Raw genomic sequence first — 22464 nt, 5'->3', positions numbered from 1 at the left:
TGATGAGGAGGCGCGCCGGCGGGGCTTTGTAATTCTATTCCTCACATTGCAGCATATTTCCGCGAATGCTTGCAGCAGTTAAATATTCAAGGTCAGGATATCTGCTCTCCGCACGAAGAAGCTAGCTAAGAGTGTTCATCCTATTCTGGGGACTACAGTGAATCCAGTGTTTAATATGCTCGAGTCTCGGTTTCGGTTCCGTTCTCATTTCTACATGCATAATAGTATGCACTTCACTCGCAAGCCATAATATATCGCTGTTCGTCTGTCTCCACTACTACAGTGGCCTTACGCAGCGCAGCGCCCGGTCACGATATCACAAGGCTATTCATCTGCTTGGACGCACAAACGACATGTTTTGCTTTCTCAACGCTAAAGAAGCGTCGTTGAGGGATGAACCACTGAAGACCTCACCTGTTGAATTAAGTCTAACCGATAACTTTTGGTGACTGCTTCGTGAACAATTTTACAATGAGTTTTGGAAATATGCACCCAATAAAACTCCAGCGACACTGTTCGTAAAAAGGAACCGAAGCCAAGTTTGGGCTTCGCGAATGAGGGGCCGCATTCACAAAGCTTTTCGTTCGTAAGTGCTCTTTCCCATTGGTCGTCCGCTGGGGCGTTTTGCCGGAACCGTAAACGTGAGCGGCCTGTATGGTGCTGCCACCTGGTTGCGCAGAAATCAAACAGACAAAAAACAGCTAATATCGCAGTAACCATGTGTATTCTACTTCTCTGCTGGTGTAAATTTTCGGCGGCAACACGATTACGCCACTGTCGAACATTTACACCAGCAGCGAAGTAGAATACACTTGGTTACTGCAATATTAGCTGTTTTTGTATGTTTGACTTCTGCGCCACCAGGTGGTAGCACCCTACGGGCCGCTCACGTTTACGGTTCCGGCAAACCGCCCCAACGCCCGGCCCGCTCGCGTTTACCCGATTACCGGACAAGCTAAAACTCTCTAAAATCTTCGCCGCGCGCCGTATGCCCGAGCGGAAGCGTGCGGGGACGCGCGCTATCACGGAGAGCGAACGCACTCAATCACCCACGCGCAAGCAAGGAAGCGGGAAGCCAGCGCCGGAGGGAGCGCGGGGGGGGGGGGGGGGGGGGGGCGCACTTCTACGCTGCCAACAACCGCGCTCGTCGCTCGTCCGCACCGTCTCTTATCTCCACACGGCTCTGACCTTTATGCGCCGTGCATTCGCCGCTCAGTTTCCGTTGAAGCGATAGACCGCACGTACCTTCGCCCGCTGCTGCGGCGTATGTATGCGCTTGCTGCCAGCGTTTTGACAGTCGTTGTCTGCAGTCATTCAGTGTGATCTATTCATGTTTGTTTGTGCGCGCTCACACCACGCTTGTTCAATCAGTTAGTAATAGTCGGGCCACATTTCCCAACGCACGCTACACATGCAATGCTGCCCGGGTCGGCAGTGCAGCGCTATAGGTGTGTCCCTTCGCACGCGCTGCCCACGGGAAGCGCTTCTCATCAATATCACCGTTTCACACGCGCCTCCTCGTGGTCATCGAGTCTCTCTTCATGTCGGTCTACTTACGCCGCAGCACACCTGCTTACTTAATCAGCTCATGTTTACTACAATTCATATTGCTACCAAAGCCGCTCACCTTACTTCGTATGACATTGCTGTGTTGCTATCGCATTCACTGCTTCGCCCTTAGGGCGAAACTGTGACATTTTTATGAATACGGGCCGAGAAGCGTCGCTTACGAGGTATGTTTTGGTTATCCGACAGGATCGAATTGCGTCCGCTAACTATAAATATATATACAGTAGAACCTCGTTGATACGTTCCTGTTTGTTACGTTTTTGTCTTTTACACTTTGAGACGCCGGTCCCGTTTAGTTCCCATAGGGTCACGTGAATGAGCTTCCAGTTTTTTACGTTCCCGGTTTTACGTTCCCGGTTGTTACGTCTTAACTGCGACGGTGCACCACCGACGCTGCGTCATTCGTCGACGGTGCCTACGTTGACCGCAGCATGCCCCTAGAAACGTATACAAACGAGGTTCTATACTGTATTTCTAATGGCATACGTGCACTGCGCATAGTAATGGCGATTAGTAATATAGGTAGCAACGCACCACAGGCGTCTCCTCATGTTACCGTCGTTGCCCCGGACAGCTCACGCCACAATCTGCAACCGGGATACATTCACTCTGGGGCACCAGGTGCGCACGCGCAGCGGTTATCGCCCATGTGCACACCTGGAGCGTACCCGCGGTGGTTGCTTATGGTGGTTATGGTGTTGGGCTGCTGAGCACGAGGTCGCGGGATCAAATCCCGGCCACGGCGGCCGCACTTCGATGGGGGCGAAATGCGTGTTAAAGAACCCCAGGTTGTCCAAATTAATCCGCAGTCCCCCACTACGGCGTGCTTCATAATCAGATGGTGGTTTTGGCCCATAAAACCCCATGACCGTGACCATACTTTAAGCGCAATAATGGACAGGATCGTCAAAATTTCAATGCACGTAAGTACGGCTCTGTACATTGCTGCTAGTGCAGAAACGTTTATCTTTACAAGGAGGAGGAAGTCCGCGTCCCGTTTAAAAGTATGCAGATGTCACAAAACTGCGCTCACGGTCGGGGAAAAAAAGCAGAAACAGCGGAAATTGAAAAGATCTCAGCCCTTATAGCGAATTCGGAAAATCGCATCGGGGCGCCCTGATGCCCCGTTTCATCCAATCATCGTCACTCCAGCAGGGTACCCCGGTGTGCACCGGTGCGATGTGCCGAATTCGCCATTAGTGACCGCGAAGAAAATTTTTCCAAGTCACAAATCCCCCGCGCCCTTTCCTTTTATTCTTCATTTTTTATTATTTTCCTTTTTTTCTTTTTTTCACGGACGCTTATATATCTGTTGTGTCAGTCAGTGACCATTAAGAAAGAAACGCGTTTGACGCACACTGACTTATCCACGAACTCGGCTGCCTAACCGCGTTCTCTGAAGGTGAAAACATGACATACACGGCTCACGATCGAGGAAGAGCCGCTATAAAAAAACAAAAGAAAGAAAAAAGAAAAACATTCGACAAACCAAGGCACGTGAGAGCCGATTAGAGAGACGAGCTCGTTTCGCAGAATGTACTACGCTGACGGTTCCAGAAGCCCTCACCGCGGAGATGCTGATAATCACGCAGAAAGTTACGCACTACGAACTGCGTAGAACTACTGCTCGTGGGGCTAGTTGATAATGACGCGTGATTAAACAGCGTAACACACAGCACATAAAGAGAAGCAGCAGCGCTATCCATGTGTTCTGTCTACGAACCGGACGGAGTAAGGCCCACGATACGGCGCTGACCCCTAATCTTTATATGTTACTTCTGCCCAGTTGAACGCGAAGAAGCATTGTCAGTAATACTGGAAGTATGAACCAGAAAAGTTCACATTCCAGAATACATGCATGTTTTCGAGAGTGTGTGCCTGTGTGGAGAAATGAAATGTACTGAACTTTCCACAAGAGAGAGGGAGAACTTTATTGTAGCTCAACGGAAGGCGCGTCTCTCCGATGTGGCGAGCGGATAGAAGAGACACCGGCTAACCATATAGACGTCTCGTTAAAAAAAAAGCGAGAGAGAAAGAAAGAAAAAGGCAAAGGAAGCACCCTGATGTCGTTGGTGCAGGAAGTCGTTATTCTCGAGACAGCAGACTGTTCTCATCTGCTAAGCTATTGCGAGATTTAAAAAAAAAAAAAATGTTTTTTTCGCGCAATCCGCGCTTGTTCGTGTGTGTATTAAAGGTTAACGGGGCACTAAAAAAAAAGAGAGTATTAAGCTGGATTGATAAATTACGATTCTTTGACAGAAGAAATATCAGTCTTACCGTGCGTCGAAAATATGCAAAAACAAACGCCACCTTGAAGTTCCTCGGGACGTCATGGATTTTGAAAGCACCTGCTCCGATCTAGTTAACGGTTTTATAAACAAGAATTACATTGCATTCTAAAGAGACTTCTCCCTGAATATTTCTACAGGCTGTACTATTCAAGGGTGTTTCTAAAGAGCGGTTCTCACGTGCCCTGTCTGAATTCATTAAGTCTCTCCGAGGTCGGAGGACCCATGGGGTTCCGCAGGCCACAGCCTCGGAAGCTACGGTCCTGATGACAGCTAGGCAAAGATGTCACCTCAAAAAACTCATCCAAGTACAACCTGCCTCACCTCCCCCTTATGTCGCACAGTGAACTGACGTAAAAATAACGAAAGCAGCCTTATAATATAAAAATAGTCAGGCTAAATGACCGCGTTGGACACCTGCAGAGTTGTCTCGACACGAGTGTATAAACATAGCTTTTCACAGACAAACTTTACGTTAAAAAGCAATGTAATCGCAGACGCCAACGCTTCCTTGTATCCCGGCGCTTGTGTAGGCTTGCATACGGCAGCCACACCAATTGCGAGCAGTCTCGTGATTTTTACTACTTGCACCTACGAGAGACCGACCCGCGCCGCCACACGACCGTAGTAAAGGTCTTGCTATCTGTCCCGGCAGAGAGTTATTCGGAAGATAATGATCGTGGTACTCAGATGCACTGACCACTGGCTCTTGCCGGCGCTCTTTTTGGAGAGCTGTCGCAGTTGCTTTCTTATATGTCGTCAAAGTAAAATAATAATTAAAAATAAATAAATCTGCTCCTTGGCATCGCCCTCTCCGTCAGCGTACTTCGCCGGCCAACTCCGCCCAAAGAAAGGCAGCGTGCCTAGTTCGCCCCGAAGTTCGTTTTAGCCAGGAAACGGAGAGATGCGTTCGAAATAGGATGATGCCGTCCGCTGCGCTCATCCTGATGAGCGCCAGTGTTCGTAGTGCCGTACAGACGAAAATGTCAAGAGGAATAACAAAGGCACAGCATAAGAGAGGGTCCATAAACGCCGCCACTTAATGTCCGCGAAAAGTTACTGCCGCATAACACAAAGAAAGTACGTTGCAGTATTCAGCGATTTCTAATGGGTATGCGTGAGAAGTGAGTGTTTACTTACTTTCAAGTAGCTTGACAGTCACTTTCGGTGTCCCCTGTGCAGCGGGTAGGCATTGCTCAAGAAGTCAAAACAATGCTGACCTGGTCCATCCTATCGCAAATGCAGATAAATCCACAGAGCTGTGGCGTGCCGTAGAGCTATCCAACAAGCTGCACCGCAATAAGCAACAGCGATCACAAAAGAACCACGTCGTGACAAACTCAAAACCGCACAAAGATTCTCCTTTCACTGACGCTGTCTTTTGACAGCACACGGGGACGAGCGCTGCTGAGCCGACTGCGGCAGCGTCGGCTGCTCACATGTGGGACTCTGAAAGCTCTGAACACTCCGAATGCTCCGAAAGATTCCTCAGGGGGCCTGGGAGGCGCTCCGAGAGCTCCGAGGACTTGGTCGACTATTTGAATCCGTGCCTCCCATGGACTGGGAATGTGGCGCCACCTCGGTATTCTGCAGAAAAGCTGCCGTGATCGCATTTCAGTTCTGCTGTGCGTGGCTGTGCGGTGATGACCGTGTTTCAACGCGAACCGCGTGTACGAATCAACCTTAGCATGGCATAACACCACAATGCACTTGCGTCCATGAGCACACTTCAAGGACAGCACATTGAATAATTTAGCTTAGCGCTGTCGGGACCACGACTAGGTGTACGCATAGCCTGCCTGTCAGCCAGCCAGCCTGTAAATTTTCTGAATAGATGTCGCTTACAAACGCACTACACCAAGGCTTCAACTGGTATTATTCTTTCTTACACAGCTGTTTGTCGTGTAAAATACATCTAGTTGATTGGTGCTGTGCTCGTCGTCTAAGCTCGTCGACTTGTCTTCGCGGTGCCCTGTGGAGGTCAACGGGACTTTGTGCCGGTGATATTTCTTAATTGATTTCCCTGGCGTTGCCTTGTTGAGGCAATGGCTCTCGCTCTTTTTCGGATCAGTAGATGCATCGCCGTAGCGCCAGGCCTCCCGACCAGCTCATGCTGCAATGTTGCGGTTGCAAGGAGCACGGTACATATGCAGCAAGTGTCCGGCATGAAAACCAGAACATTTAGAGAACGCGTCTCGAAACCGAAGCCTTTTCCGTACGAAACCAAGCAGTTCAATAGCTGGCGCGTCCTTATCGACTCAACTACCGATCGCTTCGACGAGAACACTCGCATGATAGTAGTTGACGGGAACATCGGAAGTGGGAAGTCTGCTCTTGCCAAGACCATTGCTGAAGAGTTCGAGCTGAAGCACTTTCCAGAGGTCAGCTTGGACAGACTCTATGTGGATGAATACGGTTTTCGATTACCGCTTCCATTAATCATCTCTTACCCGAGTCTTGTCGGATGTGCGACATCAAGACGTTTTACGAGGACCCGCACAACAGAAATGTGGCCCGCATGCAAATGCTCATGTATACTTTGAGGTTTGAGCAACACATCGACGCCCTCGTGCACATTATGAACACTGGTAGGTGGCTTTTGCACGTTGGCAGACGTCATACTATGGTAAAGCAGAGCTTAAGTAATTCTGTAGTCCTAAATGAACTTGGCCACTGCTGGGCCAGTATAATGTAATGATTCATTTTGCTCCATTCTGTTTCTTTCTGATAATCCACCGCTCACGGCCGGCCAGGCCACTGGAGAAGAGCGAAAAGGAATAGCACTGGAAAAGAAGCATTGCAATATACTGGCCCTGCTTGAAGGCGCAGTCAACCGCATATCATGTATGAAGCACTGTGTCTCTGTTAACTTTCATCATGTGCTACGACCATTCCGTATACTAACAATCTTTGTGTAAGTGGCAAACAACTGCCACGGTGACCTTGTTTGCGACAAGAGCTTTCTTCACTTCTGACCCTCTGTAAGAAACAGTTAAGCGAAATCGAGTTTGGCGAGTTACAACCAATCATCTGGGAAGCAGTGCACATTACACGACACTAAAGGCATCTTGTCCATTTCTTCTCCTTTTGTGCCGTGTACTGTGTGCTGCTTCCCATGTTCCAAGCTGTAAGAAACAGTAACACCGCAAGTGAGAAGACCGAAACTAATCACAATATGATTGTTGTGCTAGTCATGTGTGCTGAAAAGTGATCTTGTGGTCCATTTTGCTGAAGTAAATCATGATATACTTTACAAGTAGTGGTAGTAGGAAACTTTATGCTAAAGAAAGAATAAACGAGAGAGAAGGCAATGTTGGGAACCCTCAGTCCAGGATTCTGCTGGCTGCATCAATGTTCAGATTTCATTTAGTGTCACTTGTATATCTTGGTTGTGCTTTAGTATTTCTTTGTACCTTTCAGGCCAGGGAGTTGTCCTGGAGCGCAGCTGCTTCTCAGATTTTGTCTTTGCTGATGCAATGCACAAGTTGGGCTACATCTCGCGTAATGGTAAGAAGTCTATTCATTAGAGGTTATTGAACATGCAACTTTTCTGATTACAAATATTAAGTACTAAATATTGAATAGTCAAATGCAGACGGATATATTTACAGCAGGAATATTTATTTAAGTATAATTAAGTACCATACTTGTACTTACTAGTGCTAGGAGGACAGGTAACTATCAGGAACAGAGGACAAGATCACTAATTGTCATTAAAAAAACTGCACGAATAGCCCCTGAACATATTTAGAGCCTGGTTGCAAACAAGCTTTCCAAGATTAAATGGCTGCTGTACCACTAGCTTTCCAAAAACGTTAAATAAATGATTGCTGAAAAAAACCAAAAGTTGTGCAAAAAAAAACAAGACTGCTGAAGTACTTGTGTGTCATTAACACATGTAAATGGGCCCATTGCAAGGAAAACATCACTGGCTGTAGCGTAAAAGTTAAAACTGCTACATAATTAGGCTTCCAAAAACAAATGATAAACTACAAACATAAATCGCAGGTTGCCATGGTGGCTTCGGCCACAAAGCCAAACATAAAGCTTGCATAATCCATTTTCATTCTGCATTGCATTGAAAAATTTGGTTGTTGTTTCACTTTTGATTATTCGCGATACTTTGTTTAGCAGACGGAGAACAGTAGCAAGATTTTAACAGTGGATTGTCACTGAATGTTTGCTTAGTTCCAAGTATTCGAAACTACTAAATAGTTTTTTTTTTTATATGAATAGAATATTGCACACTAATAATTCATATTCGAAACTTCGAATATTTGCCCATCTCCACCATTCATCATTCTACTATTTGCATGAATTCATATTTGTTTAATTGCAGCATGGAAGATGTACCACAAGTGTAGGCACTACACTATTTTTCAAATGCTGAAGCCACACTTGGTCATTTACCTTGATGTCCCCAGTGACATCCTGCTCCAGAGAATCCGGGAGCGTAATCGGGTAAGTGCTTTAAAATTGACAACAATGACTGCTGCTTTCACTTCCGAGGTCTGTTATAAAAGAGGTCTGTAGAAAAATTCACTCCTACAAGCGCACACGGCAGCTGAGCCGCGCCATGTCGTGCATTCAAGAGGAGTGGCTTTTCTGCTTGACACGGATGCATCGGCAGGCAAGATCGCGTACCTATGCGGAACTCTGCTCCCGTAGGGAGCATATACAGAGAGAGAGAGAAAACATTTATTTAGACCATCGAGGTCGTTGATCTTGAGGACGAGTGGGTGGTGTCCTCATTCCAGGACTCCACTGGCCATGGCTGCTCGACGTACTTGCTGGACAAGAGCTTCTTGTCCCGCCAGGGTATCGCCGATCAGCTGTACCTCCCACCGCTCAAATGACGTGTTAGGCGTCTTTAAATGTTGAGGTTTGCCCCCGCACCCCCACGAGATGTGAAAGAGTGTAGGGCGTGTGTCGCCGCACCAGGGGCAGATGCCGTGATATGTTCGTGGGTATATTTTGCTGTATCTGTGTAGGTTTGGGAATGTATTTGTTTGGATAAGTCTGAGGGCTATTGCCTCTTCAGTGTTGAGCTTTTTGTGAGGGGGAGGATAAATCCTGCGGTTGAGTCGCTGGATGTCGAGTCGGTCGCAGTAATTCGATGGCAGGGGCAAGAAGGTAAAGGGTGGGGATTGATGAAACGATTGGTTTTGCCCCACTCAGGTTGATTAGCGCTCGAGCTAAGGCGTTCGCCCTTTCGTTCCCCTCCAGTCCCGCGTGGCCCGGCGTCCACGTGATTTGATGGGATTCTTGCAGCCTCGGGCCTAGAATATGAGCCGCCAGCACTGGTGTTCGTCCGTTGGTAAAGTTACAGCAGGCCTGTTGCGAGTTGGTAACGACATGAACTTCCCTGCCCACCCTGTCATGTTGCTTTATTACTAGCACCGCGGCTATGGTCTCAGCCGCAGCTGGGGTCGCAGCCGCAGCTGGGAGCATATACAGCAACTCTAAAATCACAGAGCACGTACTGCCATCTTCTGACAGAAACAACAATTAGGCCCCGGAGAAGCATTACTCTTCCAAAATGATCAATGTTAGAACAAATACACACTCGTCCTAAACGCTTTGGAAATGTGAGGGTTTGGACAAGCGAGGACAAGCAAAATAGCTATGTGGTTAATATACCGGGTGTTTCAGTGAACACTTTCAAAAATTATTAAAGGTTGCCTGTGGTATCTTAGATAGCACAAGTCTAGTTCATGAGCTGGTCTAATCGAAGAGGCAGACATTACTTGCCCCCAAAATTTTAATGCATGTCATCCTGAGAATTCATTCCAAGTGGTTCCGCCTTGCGAACTCCGCGGCTAGAATTTGTAAATTGCAATATGGGCCATAAGGTAATTAGTTGGAAAACTTAATTAGTGATATTTTGTTAATTAGTCAATTATGCATTTCAATTTCTTGTGCATGTCCCCCTCTTCGAGCAGACCAGCTCATGAACTAGAATTTTGCTATCTGCCCCAGGCAATTAAAAATAATATTTTAAAGTGTTCGCTGAAGCACCCTGTATGCACCAAGTGCAGCATGGCTTCAGGTTCGAGAGGCATCTCATTGTGATGTCATGTTAAATAAGGTGGCAGTCGTGCGGTATCACAAACGGCCAACATGTGTGTCAATAAATGCGGTGCTTTGCCTTAAACAGGACACTCAATGGGATAAAGCTAGAGCAGAGGTGCGATGTGGGGTATTTGACAAGTGTTGGCATACGGCCTGGCTGGCATGGCATAGTAAGAGCTAAAAGAATGCTTTAAAATATGGGGACATAAACGCAGCGCACAACACGGAGTTCTAATTTTCATGACGGTTTGTTGAAAGTTTGTTTCGTCCTCCATTTTCTACTCCATCATTTGAAGCACTTTTTGGCCTCTTATTGTTAGCTGTATGTTCCCAGATAAATGACAGCAGAGGTCCAGGCTTATTATGTGTCGAATGCAGTGGCTCACAGAATGGAGGGAGAAGGATAGCGATGCGGCATTATGCGTCCATCAACACGACCATGGTGCGGCTTGCCACCTCGGTGCCAGACTGATTGATGTGCATGTTGGCTGTTTGCAATATGTGATCACAGCCTCTAATTTTTGTGATTTTACGAGGATACGGCTGCATCAAGCCCGAGACAACGTTGCACTTACTGCACATATTGAAATGGTTGCTTTAAAATGTTTTGTAATTAATTATTTGGTTGCACACTTGAGGAGTTCAAGTGTGATTCCATCACCATGAAATTAGCAGCAACCTAATAAAGAAAAAAAATAGACAAAATTTTTGTGTCAGTATTTTTTTTTTTTTTTGAACAAACGCTGAATAACAAGTGAGGCTAAATTGGTTATTACAGTTCTCGCACTGCTAACCTGTAACTCGTACCATGAGCAAAAGCAAAAAAAAAAAAGAAGCACAAGCACGGCTGTGCCACTTCTGAATTTACTGCACCAGCTTGCCATGACATCGTAGATTTCTTGCAGGGTCTTTTTAGAACTGGTTGTTTAATAACAAAAAATAATTATGATAGATTCAGGTTTAAAGGCTCCTTCACATTGGCGACTGACAGTGGTCGCACAATTAAGTTGTCGCAAAGTGACCAGTTGCAAATGGTCGCAGATGGTCGCTTTTCTTGAAGAGTGACCTTTATGGGCCAGTCACTCACTTCTGAACCAGTCAGATGCGTAGGAACAGGACGTCTGTACACGCTGATAGTTATTTTACGTGGCGAAGCTGTTGTGAGCAGATGGTGAATGGTTGGTCGCTCTTGCCGGTGTGAGCATCGGTTGCCTTTCGTCACTTTTTGGATATGGCCTTACGACTGCCTCAAGTTGCCGGTGTAAATGAGCCTTGTGGTTCCAGATTTATTGAAGCTTTCATGTATAAATGTCGCATACGCTTATGTTGTTACAGAAGGTGGTACCAAGGTCAGGCTGTCTGAGGGACCACCTGTTAGCAAGTATACAAAGAACACAGTTTTATAAGCAGCCAAATACAGAGCAGTAAATTATTAACTGGATAAGACATATAATAATCAAGTACAGTCGAACCCGGATATATCGGACCCACATATAACGAATTGTTGTGTATAACGAATAGCAGTAAAATCCCCATGAAAAGTTTTGTATAAAATATTTTTTTTATATATTGAAATACCTATATATCGAAAATTTTTGTGATCCCCTTCAGATTCGATATATCCGAGTTCGACTGTATGCACAATGCATTAGGTACTGATTTTCAATAAATATGGTGTACATAAGAAAACGAAACACATAAAAATAACAAGAGCTCAGTGTGACAGCTTTTGCACACCTTTCGAAGACTGCACTAAAGAATGGCTTGAATACTTGCTTGAATACTTGAATAATGGCTGAAAGCACTGAGCAATTCATGACATTGCTAGGGCATTTGTCATTAGTGACGCTTTAATGTGCCATACCGGCCCTCTTTGCTCAACTACTGAGCAGCGAGGTAATGTTGTTGACGGCAAATAGCAGTCCAAGAGAAAACAAATTTGACGAAATAATTGTAATGCTGACGTGAATGGCAAGGTAAAGCATGTATAATTTGGCAATGAACTTAATGTGGTGATTTGAATGCATGATTGTTCCGAAATGCATAATGGTTCCCTGTAAGCAAGGACTCATATCAAGCTACATCCTTCATTTTTACAGTTGCCAGCAGCACTGTCATGGCCATCATCACCAAATTGTAGTTCCTCTCAGTAGAAACAACTTTGTTCAGTAAAGAGGTCGCATTGCTTCAGTTTGTTTTTGTTGCTAGCCTTCCCACACCAGCATGCTATCATCACTGTGGGACACATAGTAGTGGAGGTGCTGGTGAGATTAAAGTGGAAGCACGAAATGGTGATGACATGCCAAAGTGTCAAGTTAAAAGATGCGACAAGAAAACACATGCCAATCAAAATCACCTTAGTGTAGCTGTGGCAGCTACATATATTATGTGCTTCTGAATTCTGTTTCCAGCTTTATAGATTATCTTTATGCATCTGTGAATGTATGTGTGTGTAAAGATGAATTTTAAACAACAGCATTAAATGTGGTCCCCAATAATCCAATAATTTGTTATGTTTATGTTCATTTTATTGAGATGAAACTGCATATAATATTTATGGTCATTTTATTGAGATGAAACTGCACATATTGTCAAGAGAAATACACCATTACCCACGCCCTTCCAACCAGCTATGCTATGGTTGTCATCAACTTTCTTCTTTATGACATCTTGCATCATGGCACTCCTCGACAGCTCTTGACTGATCAGTGCCATTACTGCTTATCTAGGATCATCAAGGACATCCTTTCATGCTCTACTCACCACAAGCTCACAACCACTTATCACCCACAAACCAGTTGACTTGGATGCTACTTTGCCTTATGTTACTTTCATCTACAACTCATCTAGGCCCGACACCACTGGCTATTCACCATTTTATCTTCTCGATGGATGTGAACGTTCCCTGCCCCTTGATACTTTACTTTCCACTTCTCTAAGCTCATCCACTACATGCGTTCACTAGTGCAAGCCATAGTGTGGTCATAGTGCGAGCCAGCATAGCTTGTCAGATGGCTTGCGAACAGCTCACAGTGTCTTGGGATTCCCCCAAAAAAACTGTATGATCGCCCCCATAGGGGTGTCTGATACTTCCCAGGTTTCCTCAGGCTGCTGTGGTCCCGATCTTGCCATATCAGTCCCTGCAGAAAGGTTCTATCCTGCTACAATTGTCACTACAGAGTGTTGTGCAAAGTCATTGACGTTACTTATGAAATTGATCCAGTCGTTGATCCAATGTTGTTTACTGTCCTCCGCCATTGTACATGTCGAAAGACTTAAGCCATGCGTGCGTCACAGCCGCCTCTGTTCTGTCCTGACCAGTTCGGCACTCTCACTCTTGGGAGTAGTGTTGCGAGACAGTAGATAGACTGGTAATGTCAGTTGGACAACGAGGACAGTGACGAAGTGGCCAGAAGAAAACAAGATTTGTATCTGTTGCAGCTGCTTATGGTTTTTGTAACCTTGAAGATAATTTTAAATATGCTCTTATCCCCATAGCAGTATATATTTTCTTCTTGGCCATAAATAACATCCACGTTTACATTCATTGTTGTGTATGTACAGTCACGATCAAAAGTTTGGGGACCAAAGGTGCCACGATTTTTCATTTTTGTTTCGCAGCCTGGGCATTCCGGATGAAATCAAGTGCACAAGCATACGCGTGCATGTTTGGCCAATACAATGTATTAAACTAATTCCAGGCCGCGGAGCTGCACTGGAATATATTTAAATTTTTTGCTGGTGCTGTGGTCCCCAAACTTGATCATAACTCTACATCAGTAAGCTGCTTGAGCATCACTCAGGAAGTTAATGTAAAACATCGGTCTGGGAAAACTATTCATAATCTATTTTTTTAAAGTAAGTAAAAATGAGAAGAGAGAAAGAACGCTATCTTTTTTGGTTAAGAAGTAATGCTTTAAGAAACTAATTTTGGGCATCCATAACATCATGACACATTGTTAGGCTCAAAAAGCATGTTTTAATCCAGTCTCATGGGAAGACTAAGATTGATAGAAATATAATATTTTGCATAGAGCCAAAGAATTGAAGAAATTGCAAAATTTAAAGCAGTGGGTTAAATAACATAATTGTAATTGGCAAAAATTAACTAATTCAAGATCAAGTGGAAGTGTGACAGCTCTGAGAAGTGGGGAGCAGTTGTTTATCTTGCATTTTAATGAAGCAATTAGAAGCTGGCTGCTTTGTGCAATAACTTGCCAAACGATGCTAAAGGTGTGTAAGTCTGCCTGTAATATTATTCTGCTTTTATTTATTTTGATGATTGCCAGAACACCACATACAGATGGTCTGCTTTGACATTGGTAGGAGTTACACGTGCATGAGCCTTTCTTCAACATTTTTTTACAGCCAGAAGAAGTGAACTCAAAGGTTCTGACAAAGGCCTATCTTGAAGCAATTGAATCAGCTTATAAGAAAGACTACCTGCGCTCGATCAGGTGAGTCAGACATCTGAATGGCTTCTGGCTCTTTTATGCTTTACAAGTCTGTGGACTGGGAACAGTGATTTGGTTTGTGAATGTTAGTACAATATGGTGAGCAATGGCGCACTGTCAATCTGCTCTTCTTTTTTCTCCCCCCCCCCCCCCCCGAAAAAAAAAATGGTCTGTAAGATTTCAAGCATTGTTGCCCATACAACACACACCGTGACCAACTCAAAGGCTACAATTTTGGCATACTGTGGTCATCATTATTAGCTGCCAATATATTTGATCTGAGATGAAGCATTTAGTAATCACTTCTGAGCTCCCTTCTGATAATAAGTTGTGGTTCTTGGAGATGGAGTTTAATTTTAGAATAGACCACATGTGTTGGCCTTATGAACCCTGTTCGTGCAAAAGCGTACTGCATTATATATAACATCAGCGCATTCCAAACTCGTAAAACGAAGCATCGCCAAATCCTGTCTTAGAACTGCAATAACTCAGTCATGCCATCTTCAGATGACAAGTACTTTTCTGTGGCAAGTGCAACGGCTCCAGCAAGCCAGCTTTCTGGCCTCTCTGCTGACATCCATAGCGGAACAGCTATTAGCCTCTATGAGATGCATGCGGTAAACATTCTGCTCTTTGGCATAGAGTGAACAAAAAGGTGCCAAAAAATTTTAATGAGATAAGAAACATATGCAATACTTTGTAAAATGCATGTGTGCGTTGTTTATAAGATACCATTTTCGTGCGGCCGCTGCTACATTGGGGAAACAGGCCGATGTATTAATGCTTGTTATGAGAGCATGCATACTCGCTTAGGGGCTCACTTGCAATTCATTTGGCAGGTCACTGCAAAAAATGTGGTTGTGAGCTATATTGTTACGTTCCAGAAGTCACATATAAGGATTGGGACATCGCGTTACCCTTCGTGACCTTCGCTTACAATTCATCCCGTCACGAGACCGTTGGCTTTTCCCCCTTTTACCTTCTGTTCGGCCGCCACCCCACTTTGCCTTTTGACACACTGCTTCCTTTCTCGATGCACACTCACACTGAATATGCTCAAGACGTCTTCGCCTGGGCTCACATAGTGCGCCAGATTGCCAGCTCCCGGCTCAACGAATCTCAGGCCACGCAGAAAATCCGGCACGACAGCCGACATCGAGACGTTCAGTTTCTCCCTGGCTCCGTTGTCCTCCTATGGACACCACGTCGCCGCATCAGCTTGTCTGAAAAGCTGCTGCTGCACTACACAGGGCCCTACACAATATTGCGCCAGCTTGGCGATGTCAACTACGAGATCGCTCCGCTGGACTCAGTGTCCCCACTGATGTTGTGCATGTGTCTCGGCTGAAGCCTTACTTAGCCGCGAGTTCACCTCCATTGTAGCTGGCGCCGAGATGGCGCCTTTACAGGCAGGAGTTATGTTACGGCGCAACCAAGAATGGCGCAAAAGTCCGAAGACAACGATTTGACGTGTCAAGATGAAATCGGTCTCGACAGCCATCTTGTTTGTACATCATTGCCTGTCTTGTAAATATTGTAAATATATATCTTTATATGTCACTTCCGCAACGTAACAATATCTCCAAAATGTACGATTCTAGGACCTTAACCAGAGTAACACGCCCATAAGATTAGCAATGCGTTTCAAATATACCAACACAGTGATTCATGTGTCAGCGGGCCTTCTGTATCCTTGTATTGCAGTGAATTACACTACTTATTGAGTGTATGATAGCCTGCAGACAGTAGTGGCAATCAAGACTGGTTGTTAGTAAGTTCTATCTGTCGTGTCCCCTTACATCCCATCTTTCGCACTGTTTGATCCTCTTTGACATGCACCAACCAGTCCAGTTCAGCACACTCCAGCTGCCAGTGAAATCTTGAACTGAAGTGCTTTGTAAAAGCAAACTTCATTGTGCTGCCTAAAATTTTTTGCATTAATGTTGTAGCCAGGCACACACAATCCCTAAAGCACCAGTGGGCATGCGCACACCAACGTAATGATATGCGCAAACAGGTTGGAAACACCTCGAGAAGCTATGTACAGTGGCATCATCAATTGAATTCGCCTGTTCTTGCAAGCTTTTGTTGGAGCTCGGAATTTTCAGAAAAGCCAATGAGAATTGTAGGATTAAAAATTTGCTGCTTCCTTGAGTTATTGCAGAGCGACTCACAATATTTCACAAGTCTAGGGTCTGCAGACCCTAGACATGTGAAATATTGAGCTGTGAAACTTGAGCTATCAAAGTTTCAATTTTCTGAAAGATTGAAATGTAGTTCCATACAGAATTGTATGTTACTACTGAAACAAATGAACGCACATTGTTGCATTCAAGCCAGAACGATATGAAGATATGTATGACCTAGTAACTTTAATTGTGTCGTTGTGTATAGCAGCACGTTGTTGCTATACGTTTTGCTGGTGTATGTTTTGACTAGATTATCACTCTTATGTGGTTATCACTCAGCGCAAGACGTGCCTATAGTGTCCGAAGTTTCTTGTATGTTGTTGCCATTCTTTGGCACTACTGCATATAGAGTTGTACGCTTTTATTCAAGAAAGGTTCAGCTAGCCTTGGACCTGGGCCGGTAGTGTGCAGTGATGCCTTTTCTCGATGCGAAAGCCTTTCAGCGGTTTTCGGATTTGTAAGTGGTTAAGCGAGGCTCTGCCTGAGGCGGAGCATCAGATGTGACCACTCACTTATGTTAAAAGCACAAAAAGGCATTAGCATCGAAAAAGGCATCACTTTCAAATACCTGCCCAGAAAGCAGGTGCCGGCTTCTGCAGAGCCTGACCTGGCACAGCAGACTTAAAAGCAAAACAATTCTCGAACCATGGGGAGCAGCACCAAGGCACGAAATGCCTGAAAACACTGTGGTGACTAGTTACGACCATAACGATGCCAATTATATGCTAAATTGTGGTCACTGACCAAGTCAAGGTGAAAAACACAGAGACATTTCAGGACCCATACGGGTTCCTTGATCACACTAAATGCAGGCAAGAACCATAAGTCGCTTTTGTGCTATAATGTAACATAGGAAACGGGTGTAGTTGGCAGGCAGATTTCCATCAGTCCTGTTGATACTGTTGTCCGTCATTTGAATAAATAATGATTCCAACAAAAGTTGTGTCATCAGATTCTTTTCCTTAGCTATTATAGCAGCGTTTTCCTGATGCAGTGACTGCGATTATTGGTCGTGTTCGGCATGTGTGTTCGATGCTTTGTTGTTGGAGACATCCCTTTGGTGCTCCTGTATTCTTCTGGCGAATTTGCCGGTTTATATAACTGCAGCTGCAGTCGGCGTATGTTATCTTGTAGACAACACAAGGGTAATTCTTGCTTTCTAGCCAATTCTAGCTGATTGACTAGGGGCAGTGACCACAATTTCTTCATCATCATGTTACCTGACCAGACAAACTTTTTGTTTGAACTCTTGACTGCATATACACAGCTGCAACACAACTATTTCTGCAAATGCAGCCAACTCGGAGACCTTGATTAGAAGACCAACAACAGTGCTTGCTGCTATCGTTATTTGAGTGTTGCTTGTCATTCTGGGAACAAGTTTCAACTTTAGTACAATCTGACATTATAAGTGTTGAAGTCAGTGATGTCATACTTGAAGTGGCCAAGGCGATGCAACAGTAGTAGGCCAGCAGCAATGCTTTCCGCTTTCAACTGACGGCTAGGCCATTACCAAGACAGCTTTTCCATGCCATGACCGTCATATTCTGGACATGCTTGCTGTAATCACTTTGCCCAACCGAGTACCACTTTCACCAGATATGAATGTTATTTTATAAAAGCAACAAGCATGCAGGAGTTGGGTTGCAGAGGGGCCCCGATGAACATTCTTATATGACGACATGACAGAAAAGTGGACGAGATGTGAACATGCAGTAGCAGACAACATACAGCAGATGGCCAATGACTGTTTGCTTGCGATATCACCTACCGTCTAAAGAAAAAGAAAGAATATTAGTTTAGCTTCCATGCATAACATTTGCTGCATAGATTATATGTTGCAAGATTAAAAGAAAGTTTTAGTATAAAGCTTTTATTTATTTTACAGCCAGAAACATTCTGATGTTAATGTAACATGCCCAACCAAAGTACAAGTTGCCAACACAATCCTCTGGGGCTGTACCCATTTGTCTATTGTTTGTGCCCTCACTCATATTCTTCCAAATTTTGATTAGTGCCTGATGAATGACGTAGGAGGGGAACTGAGCGTTAGGAAAGCGAGCTGCTTGCGCAGTCGCACCGCAACCTGAATATCAAACATGGAGGCATCTTGACCATTCATGCGTTATGAATGTCCTGTCATTGACCGTTTATCGCAGCATGTGGGAAGCCAAAATAAGTTGAATTAACCAAAAAGCTTGTTTGAGCTACTAAGTGGCTTCAGTACACATGGTGAACCAACCAAAATTTCGATGTTTGTCTGGATTAACCAGAAATGTTTGTTTAACTGAGTTTAGCCTACTGTAGTTGTGTGCACGGTTTCCTTGATGTAAGTTGACACACAGTGGCAATAGAAAAAGATTAGCATGAGTGATGATCGATTGGAGCGGCAAAATTGTGGTGCCCAGCGCTGCAGCTGGCAACTCACTGATAGCTAGAGCGCAGGGCCATTCCTGTACCTCATACACAAGGGTAGTTTGATAGGCAGTTGCAGCTCGAGAAAAGTTAATGAATGGCCAACATATAAATGCATGACGGAAAGCTCATGATAGATAATCTATAATCGCTCGAATGCTGTTGCTTATTACCTACTGCCGGCCTCCTCCGTGCTGCAAACATGTGAAGAGTACAGCACCTTCACTACCTGCCTATGCCTACGTAGCAGCCCCAAGTATCTGCAAGTTTGCCACTGCAGTGGCCAGCGACTTGTGCTAATCTTTTTCTGTTTCCACTGTAAAACTTGCATGGGTTGAACCAGATCTTTCATCCTCTGTGTATAAAAATGTAGAAACACTTATACGCATTCTTCAAATGCTGTCTAGGTTTTAATAGACCTACTTCTTATGCTTGTTTAACAACAGGAAGGAAACTGAACTGCTGATGTATGACTGGTCACACTTCGGAGACACTGAAATGGTGAGAACTGTCGCACTACGGTGACTTGTTTATTCTGAAAGCTAATGGTGGGCTATAAGACAAGCCTAGTGCTTCCTAGATTATCTATTTAATATAATGCTACTTTTTCATGAAGGAAGAGGAGAATGTTCTACAGGTATTCAATAAAGCTAAGGATTAATGTCGCACAAAACATAATCTGAACTTAGCGGTAAGTTTTCTTTGCTTTTACTGGAGGCCTGATTTTTGTACTCTTTTAACACCCTAATTATAAACACAGGCGCAAAATATTTTCTGTGTACCTTTTGAATTTATTCAATATGTGTAATCAAATAATATCAGCATTCTTTCCAAAACAATATCAGCAGGCTTGTTTCACCTTGCAGAATTGATACTCAAATTTCTAGTGAAGCAGTTGGTGCAACTACTTTCAAGAAAATTGCATCTTTCATATACATTGTGTTTGCCCATGTTGCTAGAGAAGATGGTAGTAACATGCAGGTGTCTGGAACTCTTTAGACACCTATGTGGGAAGCACATTCTACTTGTAGTGAATTATGCAAAGAATATATCTGTATTTTCTCAAATCGCGGTGAGATGAATTCTGACATCTATACACAAACAAGGTCTATTGCACCCAAGGTGAGTTCTATCTACTGAGTATATATCCAAAACTACTGCTTTTCATTTAAATTAACATTGGAGTTGGCTTTCAAGAAGCAGAGCTTTCTTTCAACTAAAGTATCTGGTCAGAAACATAAATATAGCTGGTTTCATGCAGTTAAGCTGGCAGGCAGTGTTTTTGTGGCAGTATTTTTTTGGCTGAACTACTAGGCACTTAACTGTGGAATCGCAAATCTGCCCCTATTGAAAGTGTACAAAAAAGATGGTGCACTTAGCCCTATATATTTTAAAGTGTTGTATGACCAAGTTCTGTTCGTATGTAGTCCACTGTGTACACACGCCTGTATGGTAGGGATACAAATGACTGAGAAACCATCAGGATCATGACACTTATTATATGAATCGTATAGCTGTTTTCTGTATGCCTAGGAGCAGCACCCTTGTAAAAATTCCGGATGTATGGTTAAAAAGTCATTAGACAACAATGTGGCCCATGCACAGTCAACTGGCAATTATTCAAACCTTTATTTACCACATAACTTACATAGTTTAATTTAAAATCTTCATCAGTAGCTGCTGATTAATGCCCTTTCCAAATTCAAGGCCTGTACCAGAGATCTCCCCTTACATCTTTCTTGCGTCATCTGAACTCATCCTCTGCCTGAAAATTCCTTAATCTCATCTCTCTATATAATGCTTTGCCACCTTTGATTCTGTTTCTCTTCCCTTTGCACTTATTCTGTTAGTGTATAACAGCAGTTATATCTGTACTGCTCGTTGCCTTACCTGCTAGGTTCAATTTCTGGCCGCTGCTGCTGCATTCAACGCTCGTGTGGTTAGGTTTAGGTGCACATTAAAGAAGCCCAAATGGTCGAAGTTAATCCGGAGCCCCCACCATAGGGTCTCTCATAGCCCATGTGTTACTTTGGGATGTTAAATTCCTAAATTTTTATTACATTAGCTGCACAACTCTGATTCTCACTATAATGTACCCACATTGGCTTTCTAACGAATATTGCCTTGAAGAGCCCAACTGTAGTACGGTTACCCAACTGTAGTACGATTACCCAACTGTAGTACGAAGCTGCAAAGGAAACCCATAGAGATTTCTTGGAAAGAAAGCTTCACAGTTTAAGAAGAATTCGTCCTGATCCAGGGGATGGAACCGGACACCTACTTTCTTTTTCTGAGAAACCCACATGGGTTTCCTTTGTAGCTTCGCCATATAGTCGGGTGGATGACAATATCTCTCTTTCAACAACCTTCTTCCACGTTGCGGGCTTCCGCAATACTGATTTACCATACTGCCTTGAATTTTCAAAAGATTGAATCACCCAAACTTGTCTGAAATAGAAACCAGAGCAAAATCACCAGTACTCAAGACAAGATGCCTCCAGCGCAACCCTAAAAGAAAACACCTGCAGGCAGGAAATGAGCGGATACTTTGTGAAAGAGAAGTTAAGGAAAGTACCTGCGAGTTCGCATTCAGGCTGTCAAAGTCGGCAAATGCATGACCACCATGCACGTTACCGGGTCTGTAGCGTCATCTCACAATGGTCCTTTTCAACACACTTGGAAGCCTGACCATAAAGCGAACATGCTTTGTCTACTCAAGCCTGATAGTTTTATTCTGCCCAGTAGCTCGGCTCTGAGGAACCAAGGAGTTCAAATTAGCCAAAAGCATTTTTGGTTGTTGTGTCATTTATGCATAGGTTGTTGTGTCATTTATGTCTCTGCCCCACATTTCTGTTAAGTCAATCCCCAAAGACATGAACCCTTTACAAGTTGGCACTTCCTTTTTTATTCTTCTTTCAGTAGTTCACTAAGAACATTAAAGTTTCTTTGTATAAATGAATTAAATTTATGTTGAGAATAAAGGCAAGCTCACTGGATTCTTTTAATGATGTGAATGATTTCTTTTGTGGATAAACTATGATTACCAGTCTATGCATCTCCACCTCAACACATTCCTCTCTGACCCTTCCCCCCCTCCCATTGTTTTTTTCTTTGTCACTATGAAGGCAGGCATTGTTTTGCATTATACCTGTTTTCTACTGAGTGTTGCATTTTTTAACAATACCAGGTGCACATCTCTGATCCTGCTAAACAACTGGCCGATTTCCTCTCAAATTTCATGCAGATAAAGCATTTTGCAGTGGGTTCAGTTGAATACCACGTTTAAAAGCATTGCTTGCCTGTTTCATCCACAATAAATGCTGAAGTGCACGTCTGCGGTGAAAATGCTCAAGAAGTGGCAGTTTAACTGCGACAGAATAGTGGTGCCATATGTCACCGCCACGAGGAAAGATAAGTTCCACTTTTGTCCAACACAGAGGCAACTGTCGACTCCACTAGTATTCCGTTGCTGTAAAA

At 44.2% G+C, this 22464-nt stretch overlaps 2 protein-coding genes across 3 annotated transcripts in view; one reads left to right on the top strand and one right to left on the bottom strand.

Annotated features, from left to right (window-relative positions):
• LOC119442413 (Ca(2+)/calmodulin-responsive adenylate cyclase) overlaps positions 1-5463 on the bottom strand; it is a 216787-nt gene extending 211324 nt beyond the window's left edge. For both annotated transcript variants that reach the window (XM_037707283.2, XM_037707285.2), the window contains exon 1: positions 4998-5463. The gene's annotated coding sequence lies outside the window, so the exon portion shown is untranslated. The remainder of the gene's footprint in view (positions 1-4997) is intronic.
• A 291-nt stretch (positions 5464-5754) lies between these two features.
• LOC119442414 (NADH dehydrogenase [ubiquinone] 1 alpha subcomplex subunit 10, mitochondrial-like) overlaps positions 5755-22464 on the top strand; it is a 39557-nt gene continuing 22847 nt past the window's right edge. Inside the window, 6 exon segments of the mRNA XM_037707287.2 lie at positions 5755-6283; positions 6286-6445; positions 7278-7364; positions 8197-8318; positions 14298-14386; positions 19434-19488. Of these exon segments, the coding sequence (XP_037563215.1) occupies positions 5903-6283; positions 6286-6445; positions 7278-7364; positions 8197-8318; positions 14298-14386; positions 19434-19488 (894 nt within the window). The 5' untranslated portion in view covers positions 5755-5902.

Source organism: Dermacentor silvarum, chromosome 2 (genome assembly GCF_013339745.2).
Source record: "Dermacentor silvarum isolate Dsil-2018 chromosome 2, BIME_Dsil_1.4, whole genome shotgun sequence".
Lineage (NCBI taxonomy): Eukaryota > Metazoa > Arthropoda > Arachnida > Ixodida > Ixodidae > Dermacentor > Dermacentor silvarum.
Note: the sequence above shows the minus strand (reverse complement) of the source record. Positions and strands in the feature narration are given on the sequence as shown.